General features: G+C 41.6%; 1 protein-coding gene across 1 annotated transcript in view; it reads left to right on the top strand.

Moving 5' to 3' along the window:
* The window catches only part of SPTLC2 (serine palmitoyltransferase long chain base subunit 2), a 99,898-nt gene extending 88,492 nt beyond the window's left edge, over positions 1-11,406 (top strand). Inside the window, exon 12 of the mRNA XM_069597186.1 lies at positions 6,327-11,406. Coding sequence (XP_069453287.1) covers positions 6,327-6,446 — 120 coding nt within the window. The 3' untranslated portion in view covers positions 6,447-11,406. The remainder of the gene's footprint in view (positions 1-6,326) is intronic.
* The last annotated feature ends 1,774 nt before the right edge of the window (positions 11,407-13,180 follow it).

Here is a 13,180-nt window from a genome sequence, read left to right as displayed (position 1 = left end):
TCTTCTTTGTTTTCTGTCATTAAAGTGGTGTCATCTGCATATCTGAGGTATTGATATTTCTCCCAGCAATTTTGACTCCACTTTGTCCTTCATTCAGCCCAGCATTTCTCATGATGTACTCTGCATATAAGTTAAATAAGCAGGGTGACAATATACAGGCTTGATGTACTCCTTTCCAGACTTGGAACTAACTGTTGCTTCCTGACCTGCATACAGATTTCTCAAGGGGCAGGTCAGGTGGTCTGGTATTCCCATCTCTTTAAGAATTTTCCACAGTTTGTTGTGATCCACACAGTCAAAGCGTTACATCGTTGTCTTTGATTGATCCCTTGATCATTATATTGTATCCTTCTTTGTCTCTAGTAACAGTCTGTTTTGTCTGACAGGAGTTTTAAAGTCTGTTTTGTCTGACACGAGTACCGCTTCAGCTTTCTTTTGAATTCCATTTACATGGATACCATTTTCTATCCCCTCACTTTCAGTCTATATGTATTCCAGATCTGCAGTGGGTCTCTTACAGGCAGCATATATATGGACCTTGTTTTTGTATCCATTCAGCCAGTCTGTCTTTTGGTTAAAGCATTTAACCCATTTATGTTTAAGGTAATTACCTATATGTATGTTCTTATTGCCGTTTTGTTAACTGTATGTTTGCCTTTACCAGTGAGCTTTCCCATTTGTAGTTTTCTTGTTTCTAATTGTGTTTCTCTTGTTTCTAATCTTTACTTTTCGGCCTAGAGAAGTTCCTTTAATAATTGTTGTAAAGCTGGTTTAGTGGTGCTGAATTCTCTCATCCTCTGCTTGTTTGTGAAGCTTTTGATTTCTCCATCAAATCTGAATGAGAGCCTCGCTGGGTAGAGTATTCTTGGTTGTAGGATTTGTGCTCTCATCGCTTTAAATATATTATGCCTTTCCCTTTTGACCTGCATAGTTTCTGCTTGAACAGTCAACTGGTAACCTTATGGGGATTCCCTTTTCCCTTGCTGCGTTTTATAGTTTATCTTTGTCTTTAATTTTTGTTTGTTTGATTAACATGTAAGTCTTGGTGTGTTGCTCCTTGGGTTTCTGCTGTATGGGACTCTGCACTTCCTGGACTTGGGTGGCTGTTTCCTTTCCTATGTTAGGGAAGTTTTCCGCTATTATCTCCCTATGTTTTCTTAGGCCTTTTTCTCTCTCTCTCTTCTCCTTCTGGAACTCCTGTCATGTGAATGTTGGTGTGTTTAATGTTGTCCTAAAGGTCTCGAAAACTGTCTGCATTTCTTTTAACTCTTTTTTCCTCAATCTGTTCCACTCCAGTGATTTCCACCATTTTATCTTCAAGCCACTTATCTGTTCTCCTTATACATGTATTCTGTTGATTCCTTCTAGTAGAATCACTAATAATAAAAATATTCCTTCTATTTTTCATTTCAGTTATTGTGCTGTTGAACTCTGTTTATACTTTCTAGCTCTTTGTTACACATTTCTTGTACCTTCTTGGTCTGTGCCTCCATTTTTTTTTCTCCCTGAGATCTTGGTTCATCTTTATTATCGTTACTGTGAATACTTTTTCAGGTAGATTCCTGTCTCCACCTCACTGATTTGTTTTCTGGGGTTTTATCTTGATCCTTTGTCTGGAATATATTCCTCTGCTATCTCATTTTGTCTTAACTTTCTGTGTTTGCAGTCTCCATTACACAGGCTGCAGGGTTGAAGTTCCTCATCATTCTCTTATCTGGCCCCTGGTGGCTGAGGCTGGTCTAGAGGCTTGTGCAGGCTTCCTGGTGGGAGGGATTGGTGCCTGCCCACTGGAGGGTAGAGCTGGGTGTTGTCCCTCTAGTGGGCAGGGCCGTATGAGGGGGAGTGTTTAGAGGCAGCTGTGGGCTCAGGAAGTCTTTAGGCAGCCTGTCTGGTGATGAGTGGGCCTGCGTTCCCGCAGTGTTGGCTGTTCGGGCTGCCGCATCCAAACACTAGGTGCACAGGCTGTGAGGTGGGGCAGGGTCTTGGTGTCAAAGTAGCAGTCTCCAGACTCTTAATGAGTATTCCCCCATACCTCTGCCGCCAGTGTGAGCCACAGCCACCCCTTCCTTCCCTTGGGGGGGACCCTTCCAAGACCAGCATGTAGGTCTGGCCCAGGCTTCTATGTCACGGCTTTTCCCCAGGGTCCTGGTGCATACAAGACGTTGCGTGCATCTTCCAAAATGGAGTTTCCGTTTCCCCCAGTCCTGTGGAGGACTGTAATCAAACCCCAGTGGCCTTCAAAGCCAAATGCTGCTCCTCCCATTGCCAGACCCCCCCCCCACCCCAAGCTGGGATGCCTGACACTGGGCTCAGAACTCTCCTTCCTGTAGGAGAAACTGCAATGTAGTTATTTTCCAGTCAGTGGGTTGCCCACCCATTGGGTATGAGATTTGAGTGTATTGTGAATGTGCACTTCCTGCCATCTTGTAGCGGCTCCTTCTTTGTCTTTGGATGTAGAGTCTCTTTTATGATAGAGTCCAGTCTTTTTTGTCAGTGGTTGTTCAGCAGATGGTTGTGATGTAGAGAGAAGGTAAACTCAAGTCCCTGTACTCCACTGTCTTGTCTCCAGCCTCTCAAAGATTTCAGACTTCTAAAAAAAAACAAAAGGATTTCAGACTTTAAATAAATACTACTTTCTAGGAGTTTATAGAGCTCTAGAACATGATATTTGCATAAAATTGGTTGATAGAAAAAAAATTTAGGTGATAGAAATATCAGAATATTAATTCATTGGAGAGCTACTAATCTTAATATTATGAATGCATGTTTTCAAAAGCCTAATTTTTAAAAACAGCCTAATTGACATTTTAATTTTCTTGACTGCTAAAGATTTTGATTTTTTTGTCCCTATTTCTTCATAGCAAATCTACAAATATGGTATATTCTAATCATCTGACACTTAAATTGGATTCAATTTATTGATATTGTATCTTTTTCTTCTTCTTTATTTTTATTATACCTTTTGAGATTTTTCCGATAGATTTTCCCTTTACTCAAAAATTTTACTGATGAATTTCTTCTTTGATTATTTTTTAACCCAATGATACCAGCTTCTCTTCCATCCTGTTTGGGTATTTAAGAGTTTCAGCACACCTTTTGAAAAATAACTGTCATTAAAAGCAATGACTAAAGTTATTCACTATGTCTTCTAAAAGTTTTTACTCCTGGTAACTAAACACATCCATGAAATAACTTAGCTGTAATCAGGTATCTTGGTAGATTTCTATTGCCAATAGTGTGTTTACCAGTTGACAGTTCTGATCTTTTTCTCATAATATCCACTTGAAGGATTATTTGACTTTGCCTTCCATATAGGTTTTTTAAGCATAAAGTATTTTTTTTTGAAACTGCAGGTTTGTTAAAGTCATTTTGTCTTAATGATTTTTTATGGAAGTAAACATGAACATTATGAGATATAAATGAAGTTTTATTTATTAATAGGCCCTGAGACATGAGTCTATATATAGGAAATGCGCTATAATTCACCCTAAACTAACCTGCTATAGCTAATAAATATATTCAGCAAAGTTGCAGAGTAAAAAACACAAAAATTAGTGTATTTCTATACACTGGACATGAAAAGGAGATTAATGTTTCATTTATGATAGCGTTCAAAAGAATAAAATACCTGGAAATAAATTTAACCAGGGAGGTGGAAGACTTACATATTAAGCTGTCAAACATTGCTGGAAGAAATGAAGGAAGACTTACATAAATGTAAAGATAGCCCATATCCATGGACTGGAAGATTTAAGTTTATTAAAATGTCAGTTCAGCAAGATCTGTAGACCCACTGCTGTCCCTATCAAAATGACAATGGCTATTTTTGCAGAAATAGGAAAGCTGATCCTTAAATTCGTATGGAACCGTAGGAAGCCCCAGATCAGCAAAACAATATTGAGAAGGAAAATAGAAGTTGGAGACTTGCCGATTGCAAAACTTACTGCAGTGCTACAGTAATTGGAACAGTGGAGTACTAGCATAAAGATGGGCTTTTAGACCAGTGGAGTAGAATCGAGAGTCAAGAGATAAACCCTAACATCTATGGCTAATTGATTTTCAACACGGAAGCCCAGGACTGGTTAATGGAGAAGGTACAGTCTCTTCAGTTAATGGTACTGAACAGCTGGATAACCACATGCCAGAGAATGAAGTTATACCCTTAGAACATGGCTGAGCCTTGAAAACAGCATGCAAAGTGAAAGAAGACGCAGAAGACCATCCATACGCAGTGTCTAAATCAGGCACATCCCCGGCCAGAAAATAGACTGGTTGTCAGGGCCTAGGGAAAGGAGGAATGAGGATTTGAGTATGGAGTTTATTTTTTGAAGTGATAATGTTTTAAAATTAGATTGTGATGAAAGTTGTACAACTCTGAATATGCCCAGAAGCAGTGAATTATGAACTTCTAAGAGGTGAATTTTGTGAATTATATCGCAGTAAAGCTACTATTTTTAGAAAGGAGAAGAGCAAAATTGTCAGCTCAGGGATGTGCAGCTGTTCTAGGATATTCTCTTATTCAAAGACCATATTCAACCCTATAATTAACATGTTTTTTCCCTAAGAACTCATCTTACCCTGTCATCCAGAAGTTCAGTGTAGACTATTTGTTAACAAACTGTGATACTTGTAATGGTTCCTTATTCCTAATCTAACCAGGTAACCTCACAACATGGCCAGCAGTTTGTAGTTACAGTTTTCTCTTTTATGTCAGTGAAACCTGTCCATCTGAGATATTTGTTATAGTATCAGTCTACATCCCTTTGGGCTGCAGTGGCTTTCTTTTTTAATTGATGAACAATATCATGTTCTTCTGAATATCCTTTACTTTGTGATTTAGTAAGTCACGTATTGTTTTAAATTAGTAAGTCCTATATCAGAGGTTGGGAGAATAAATGGTTTAAGAGATTCTCACAGCTAAAATTCAATCTTAAATTGTTTCCATATGGAACTTTTAATTAAACCTCTCCTCAAGGTTTACCACTGTTCTGATAGCATATTGAAGTCCAACTCTTACTTGCTTTTTAAATTTTTCGCATTTGGAGTGAAGAGTATTTTTCTTATGTTAGAGTAAATATGCAATACTTTTTATTAGTGTCCCCCTCCCCAAACACTGATTTCTTAAAGAACAGTTGAATGTATCTATTAACTAATAATCAGCTGATTTTCTTTTCTGAGCTAGATGGTATACATTTTGCTGTGTAATTATAACCCTGAGTGGACAGATGATTTATGTGATGTGATGGAGATTTGGAGAGCCACAGTCAGGCAGCCAGGCTTCTACCTTTTCTTAGTCTAATGAGGTGGTGTCCCAGATAGAGCCATTCTCACCAAAGCCGAGCCTATTAGACATATCCCCAGATGCCTGTGGAGTGAACGCCAGTGCTGGAGAGCTGCCTGGAACTGAAAATGCAGTCTGTGACCTGTGCCAGGTGCTTTTATTAGAAAGCCTTAGAATCTAGGATTTCAGAATTTTGGCTGTCCTCAGTGGATTGCTCTGAGAAATTCTGATCACATATGTCACACATCCCTTTCTTACATTGTGATTCTCTGTTCTGACTCTCTGTGTGCTGCTTTTTGGAAAGTTAGCTGTGTGAACTATGATTTGTGTGCTTTGCTGTATGTATGTATACTTCGACCAGGAGTTATGAGGTAAGACTAGTGTAGCAATCAGGAAGAGGTTTTTCACTTCATCACTTGTCTTAGTGTTTTAATTTTTATAAGAAACATATTATCTTTGAAAAATAAAAGAGCAAACCTTACAGACAAAGTTATACTGAGAGTTTTGATGGAAAGACAAGATAGTCTGTCCATGTTAGGATTTGGGGGTGTAAAATCAAACTTGAGTTTAAATGCTGACTCTGTTCTTTCTTTTTTCTTACTGAGTCTGCACAGCAGTGCATTTGGGGACTTTCTTCGTCTCTCATCTAGGAAGCATCCCAATGCCAGCTTCTTCCTGCTTTTCTGGTAGTGTGACACCAGAAAGAACACGTACTGGAGGATAAAAGGAGAGGTGATAAGTTGTAGCCATCCTGGCCAATTCAGAGTACACACTTTTTCTTATAGCAAGCATGTCATATGTTGATTAATTATACCCTTCATCCTGAATCCCTGCTCTTCACAGCCTGTTCTTCATGGTCAGCCTGATGGCCTTGCTCAAAAACCAGCTCTTTCCACTTCCAGACTCTAGTCTGCTCAGAGTAAATGCCCTGGGTACGGTCCCACCACAGGATAACCGTGCCATGATTGTTTTTAGAAAGGCAAAGCAGCAAATGTGCCTTCCTCCTCCCGGCTCTGACTCACTCCTGCTGTGTCTTGTGTACCAGGCTTTAAAGGAGATAGGTGAAGTTGGGGACCTGCTGCACCTGAAGTACTCCCGCCGCCGGTCAGTGCCCCTCCTGGACAGGCCCTTTGATGAGATGACATATGAGGAAACGGAAGACTGAGCCTTTTTGGTGCTCCGCTGCAGGAACTCTCGCTCACCCAGGAGCTGCGTGTGGCCTCTCTCAGCCAGCGGCAGGATCCACACTTCCGTGGCCATCTCACGTGCAAGACGTTTCCTCAGCTGCTGACGGCGGCCACCTCCACTCAGCGGCGTTTTGTAAATAGTGAGAAACTGCTGCACATCCTTCCTTCGCTACATTTCACCTTAAAAAAAAAAAAAAAAGAGGGTGACTCACTTTGCTTTTTTTGTCTATTAAAAAAAATGTTTTATTTTATAACTATTCTACTTGTGAAATCACGCTGACCGCGCAGGCTGCTTCGCTCTCGCAGCCCCTCCCACTCCTGCGCCCAGCCAGAGCTCCTGCCATCCCTGGCCCTCCTTTCTGGGGAGCAGGTGCCTCCCACTCACCTCCAGTCAAGGTCTCAGAGGCTGCCAGCCTTGGACTCCCAACTGAGCCAGTCACGACACAATCCACCAGTGTTTTAAAGGTGACTGAAGTCTAGCCGTGTGAGAAAGGCAGTCAAGACTAACATTGCCGAAACTGCCCCCCTCCGCTTGGAACTCTCTCTGGCCAGGAGCCTCTGAGGCTTGGTCTTCGTCCGTTTTGTTCTGGCCACCAGAGAATAATTCTCCTTCACCATCAAATGTTTCTCCATAATGTCACCCTCTGAAGGTTATGTCCAGTTTCTGGGTGTTTCCCAAGCTGTAATCTGACACTCCCGTTCCGTCTTTAAGACACGGAGATTGCAGCCACGGACCACCCTGGTCAGACCTCGGTGCTGAAGCTGATGCCCAAGCTCTCTGCTCTGTGTGCAGAGTGGCCCCTCGGTGATCCTTCCTCCTGCCAGCACGAGAGGGCAGGGGCAGTGTGGAAAGAGGTGGTGCCTCCTCGTATCCACAGAATGTCTGGGTTGGTTATTACTGCTTTCTACTTCTCAAAATTATGACAGCCTCTGCCTGGGTCTGGGTCCAGATTAGGATTGAAACTGATACAGGAAAATGTGGGTGAACCCCCCGGAGGGCTCAGAAAGCATTTGTCAGTTCCCTGAGTTTGTTAGCTCACCCTTTCTAGAGGATGGTCTATGTAAGTAGCACTCTCTGAGTGATGTTGCTCTTTCGTCCTCAGTGGCCTAGTGCAGTTCTCAGCTGCCATCTGGGCCTCAGGGGCTCCGTCTCCTTCCGTTACCTCCTTGTTTCTCCCTGAGAAATTCTGAACACACTTTCGCTAACCTGAGATCCTCTTTTGACTCTGTTTTCATACCAGGCAAGGGAACATCTTTCAGTGAGCTTTATACTGCTTGACCAAAGAACAAATCCGAAAATCACCATGTTAAAGTTCTTACTTTTTTTTCCATTGACCAAAGCTTAAGTGAAGAGAACTTTGGACTTTTTTGCACCCAGGATCAGCTGTCTTTTAGTAGCCATCAAGTATTACAGGGGAAGGAGTGGAAACAGAATGGAAGAACTTTGTGTGAAAGCAGTTTTGTACATTTTTGAAATCACTCCTTTTATCGGCAAAAAAAATCCTCAGTCCCAGTTCTCTCTAGACATCTTGTCATCAGATGTGATATTTTGTGCTGATACGTTTAGTGGAGGGCATAAACGATGCTATTGCTGGTGAAGTTTTGTTTTCATGTCTTAAGTTATCTTAGGTCACTCTCAGCATCTGAGAACCTTAAGCCCTTGAAATAGTCTGAGGTTTTATTATACTTTTTTAAAGAATTTTTAAAAAAAATGAACCAGGTAGAGATGCAGACACTGCATTTAGCATGTACAAGTTGGAGTGAAAAAGACTGTGGTAAACTAAATAATTAGTCATGTAAAATAAAATACATTACTAACAATCCTTGCACATCTAGGTCCTCACCGTAGAACCCCATTAGAATACCAGAGAGCTTTTGCTGGTGTAGAGTTTGCAGAAGTCACAAACTTTAAGCAATGAACTTAATGGCCAGTCTTTTATTTTGACTTGCATGAAGTCTCTGCAACTTAAAATGTCAGTTATATGGGCATTTAAATATATTATATATATGTCACTTTGCTATGCAGTTATTTCAGGATAAATGCAGTTAAGTTATAGGTTTATTTTGAAGTGAAAAAACTGTGATCTCACCAAGCACTCTACTTTCTAGAGGACAAAACATTATGCACACTGATTGTCTCTTCCTGAAACTGTAATGTAAATCTAGGGTCCAGTCATATCACAAACACCATTATTTAACCACGTACTTGGGAAAATACAAGTGTATATAAATGAAGTCATTGGGAATGAGTAGAAACAAACCCAAAACAAATAAGTGTTGTTTAGTACATGGTTTAACACAGCCTGCTTCAGAAATCTGATGGGATTCAAACAGGTATCTGCTAACCATTCCTACCAAAGCTGATCCATCAGAGTTAGTTGATAGAGGTGTGACTAAACCTTACTACTTTTTCTCATCCCTCTTTTCATGTAGCATTGTCTTCATCCATTTCAGGTTTATATGACCGTTTTGTGCAGATCGCATCAGAAACCAGGAAGTGTATAACTAGGGGACATCAAAATCACATCCAAAGAATGGATCAAGTGGCAGTGTCAGATTCTCCTCCCATCTTTATTAAAAGCTTTGGCCTAGAATATGGTGTGTGTTTTGGAACAAGTAAATATTGAAAGGGAAGGTTCAGGGTTAAGGTCTTTGGAGCACCAAACTTTTCACTTTGCCTTGGAACATTTTTTCCCTTTAAAAAACATTCTGGTCTCCGGAGCCCAGAGTACTGCTCGCTCGTTTGAAGAACTCGGCACCTTTAGTCTTTTCATCACTGTCTTAAACTTTGGTGATAGGGTATTTCAGTTGGTCAAACAGGCTTCTTCCTTATGTAGTCGTTGAAGGTGAACAGAAGTAAGGGACACAGCTTCTGAAGGCTGTGTGTTTGCCTGGTGCCTTTTCAGAAGCCAAAGCTGTATTTATTCCCTTTCACCTCCCTTTCCAAATTGATGAAGATCTCTGGCAACTTGTCATACTGGGTTAGGCAGCAGCACAGAACTGCTAGTCATGTGAAGAAAGAGAATTCGGGTTCTTCTTTTGTATGAATTTGTGGCAAAACCACCTTCAGAAGGTTGAATATAATTGACTGTTGCCCAGTTTTCTCTTTTTTTGGCCACTCTGCATCATGCAGAGGTCTAGTTCCTCAGTCAGGGATCAGACCCGCGCCTCCTGCAGTGGAAGCGTGGAGTCTTAACCACTGGACTGCTAGGAAAGTCCCTCCTGGTTCTTGTGTAATAATACAAAGAGTTGCTGTGACCGCATTCCCAGGATGTCTCTCTCGATATTCTAGGTAAGCCAGAATAGGTTTTAATCTCTACTTGATCTAACCTGTGTGGTTAGAAAAGACGAAAGAGTTCTCTTCCTCTGTCCACTGTCAGGAACGTCAAGAATTGTTGAGCACTTCACACAGGTAAAATCAGTGTAGCCCCAAGGGGTAATGAAGGGGGAGTTATGAAAATCACAGGATTCGTCTTGGCCGTTGAGCAGCTGTCTGCTTCAGTGCACCCTCAGCCTGTGGATTGATATGCTGCTACCGGCCTAACATGGAAGCTCAGTGCCCAGTAGGCATCTTAATCCGTGAAGCCAATTAATCAAAATATCTTCCATTCTCTCCTCAGCATTACCTCCATGAAACATGGTGTTCAGACTCCTAGCCAGTTGCCATGTGCCCAGATAGCTAAGTTAGACAGCTGGCTTCCTGCCTTATCGTACAGAAGAACTGTCAGGACTTGCCAATAATCCCTTTGCTCTTAATGTGTAAAAATGTCATTGCCCCTTTAGTCATTTCCAGTACTTCTAAGCACCTTTTCCTATAGATTGAGCCTTTTCTAGGGAGGAGACTGAAGGGGCTAGCCCAAGCCCTCATTGGAAATGTTTTTCTAGTCTCTGCTGAGTCTGGAATTGTCACATTCCCAGTCATTCTTGGGAAGGACTTGGGGGAGCTTTGGTCAAGGTCTTGTTTACTATGGAGTACACATGATAAATGGCCTTATAAACTGAAATTCTTTGTGGTATGATGAGTTTATTCAACTGACCGTAAAGAATTCAGTGGTTATCTTAAACTGCCGTTACTGTTTTTAATGAAGCATACCCAAAGCTCTGTTCTTGTGGAGCAGTTTTGGGGAGGTTGAATGAAAGGTAAAAGTTAGTTCAGCACCCTGATATTGTGCCAGGCGTCCTGCCTTGTTGCTGTCTGCATGGATAGTGGATCCTCCCATAGACGAGGAGCCTGGAGCCCACTCAGTGTCTGCTTTTTCCACCACAGTTCCGGAGTTCCTTGTGCACAGCTTTGTCGCTTGGCCCAGGTCTTCCTAAGAAGTGTGGGACATATCCCTGACTAGGGTGGAATGTCTTCACCCTTAGCATTAGGTCTTGTTCCCTCAGTTGTTAAGGGTTGGACCAGTAAAACGCATCCTCAGTGGTTCTTCAGAGGAGACTAGTGAGGTCACCAAGTCAGCCAGCATGCAGACGCAGTCTTAATGATCCCTCTCTGGATAAAGGCAGCTACCATTAAGAGAAGGGGGAAAGATAAACGAAGAATAGAGACATAGCTTATGGGGAGCTGAGCTCTTTATTTTGTTGGCCTATATATTTTTCATTCCTGAAAAACTGGAATTTGCAAGAGGTGCTGTGATAACCCTTCTCCAGCCCTGTAATGCTCATATAATCTGAGAAAGAGAAGGGAAATATATAAATTACTTTTTTTAAGATTTAGTATTGTGTTAAAATGTCACCCTGTCTCCCTTCTTTGCTGAATGATTTTTTTGTTTTGTTTTTAATTTGTTGGATGATGGTTGAGCTATAAATAATGGCTTGGGGGAGGTGTATCCATTCTGAGAGTGTATGTTAAGAGCTGAAGGGGAACTAGTTGAGATGACTTAAGAATCATCCCATGCAAATACATTGTTTTGCTCCAATAAAATACTCGAAAAGCTGTATCTGCCTTTATTCATTCAGCCAATAAATACTGAGTACTGTTTCCACGCCAGGCACGGCGCAGTGTGTCCCTCAGTCGCGTCCGGCTCTTTGCAGCTTCATAGACTGCAGCCCACCAAGTTCCTCTGTCCGTGGGATTTCCCAGGCAAGAGTACTGGAGTGGGTTGCCATTCCCTTCTCCAGGGGATCTTCCTGACTCAGGGATCGAACCCACATCACCTGTACTGGCAGGCAGATTCTTTACCACCAAGCCACTTGGGAAGCCTGAGAGGAATTCATACAGGGAGTCAAAAAGGTGGGGGAGACTTTTGGGTTCACAGTAGCTGGAACAGTAACAGAACAAGCTAAGATTTTAACAACATAACTCACCCCCTCTTCCCACCTTGTACTTTGTCTGGGTCATCACAGCATTCAACCAATAAATTCCAAGTGCTGTTTCCATGCCAGGCACTGCACTGAGCATCACAAACGAAGTTAGGGTTCCTACTTTCAAGTAAACAAATAAGCACAGGAACCACATACATTAGAAACTACTCAGTGGTGTGAAGGAAAGGCGAATGAAGTGAGGCGATTGGAACCAGTGCCTGGTTTAGACAAAGGTGACAGGAAACTTCTCTAAGGAGTGGAGAGTCTGGAAGAGTGTGGTTGACGGTCACTGAGGAAAGGGCCAGTGGTGAGGTGGGGCTCACGAGGTGCTGGCCTGCTGCACAGGCTGTCGTGGCGAGTTTCTCTCACTAGGAAAATGAGTGAAAACTTCTAAGCATTGGAAAGAATATCCCCTAGCATGCTTTTTTATAGACAATGACAAATTGATAAAATTTGTATGGAAATGCAAAGGACCTAGAATAGCCAAAACAATTTTGTAATGGGACTTATACGTGTATATGTGCTCAGTCATGTCTGACTCTGGCCCCCATGGACTACAGCCTACCAGGTTCCTCTGCGCATCGAATTTTCCAGGCAAGAATACTGCAGTGGGGTGCCATTTCCTACTCCAGGGGATCTTCCCGACTCAGGGATTGAACCTGATTTCAAAACTTTGTGCAAAGAAAACTGCAGTAACCAAGAGTGATATCAACCAAGCAATTGATACTAGACTAGTTGTAAAAGAGCAATAAAACAGAATAGGGAGTCCAGAAGTAGACCCACACTTGTATGCTTAGTTGGTTTTTGACACATGCCAAGTTAATTCAATGGGAAAAGGACCTTCAACCCTTATGTACCATAACACAATTTAATCATAGATCTGAACATAAGAAAATTTAAAAAGCTTCTAGGAAAAACTATAAAAGAAAATCTGTGACTTTGGATTAGGTGCAATGGTTTCTTCAGACACAAACGTCTCAAAAAATGCTGATAAATGGGACTTACTTAAAAAAAAAGGAATGTAAGTAAAGTCCTGATGGATCAGTGGTAAAGAATCCACCTTGCAATGCAGGGGACATGAGTTCAATCTCTGGTCCAGGAAGATTCCACATGCTGCAACTAAGACCTGGTGCAGGCAAACACATTTTTTAAAAATAAAAACGTCACTATCTTCCCCAAGTTGGGACACTTGGGTTTTGAGGGCATTAGTCCACTGTGTCTCCCTTGCCTGGTAAAGCAATAAAGCTATATTTTTCTACTTCACCCCCCAACAAAGAAAACTAGGTGTGTTTGTTGTATGTAAGTTATACCTCAATAAAGTTGATCAACAAAAGAAAAGATAACAGCATTTGGGAAGGAGGGAGTGAGAACAGGAGTGGATACAGACTTACCAGGAAGCTATTACAGC

The sequence above is a fragment of the Ovis canadensis genome, chromosome 7 (assembly GCF_042477335.2).
Source record: "Ovis canadensis isolate MfBH-ARS-UI-01 breed Bighorn chromosome 7, ARS-UI_OviCan_v2, whole genome shotgun sequence".
Lineage (NCBI taxonomy): Eukaryota > Metazoa > Chordata > Mammalia > Artiodactyla > Bovidae > Ovis > Ovis canadensis.
The sequence above is the reverse complement of the archived record's forward strand: the minus strand, read 5'-3'. Positions and strand labels throughout refer to the sequence as shown.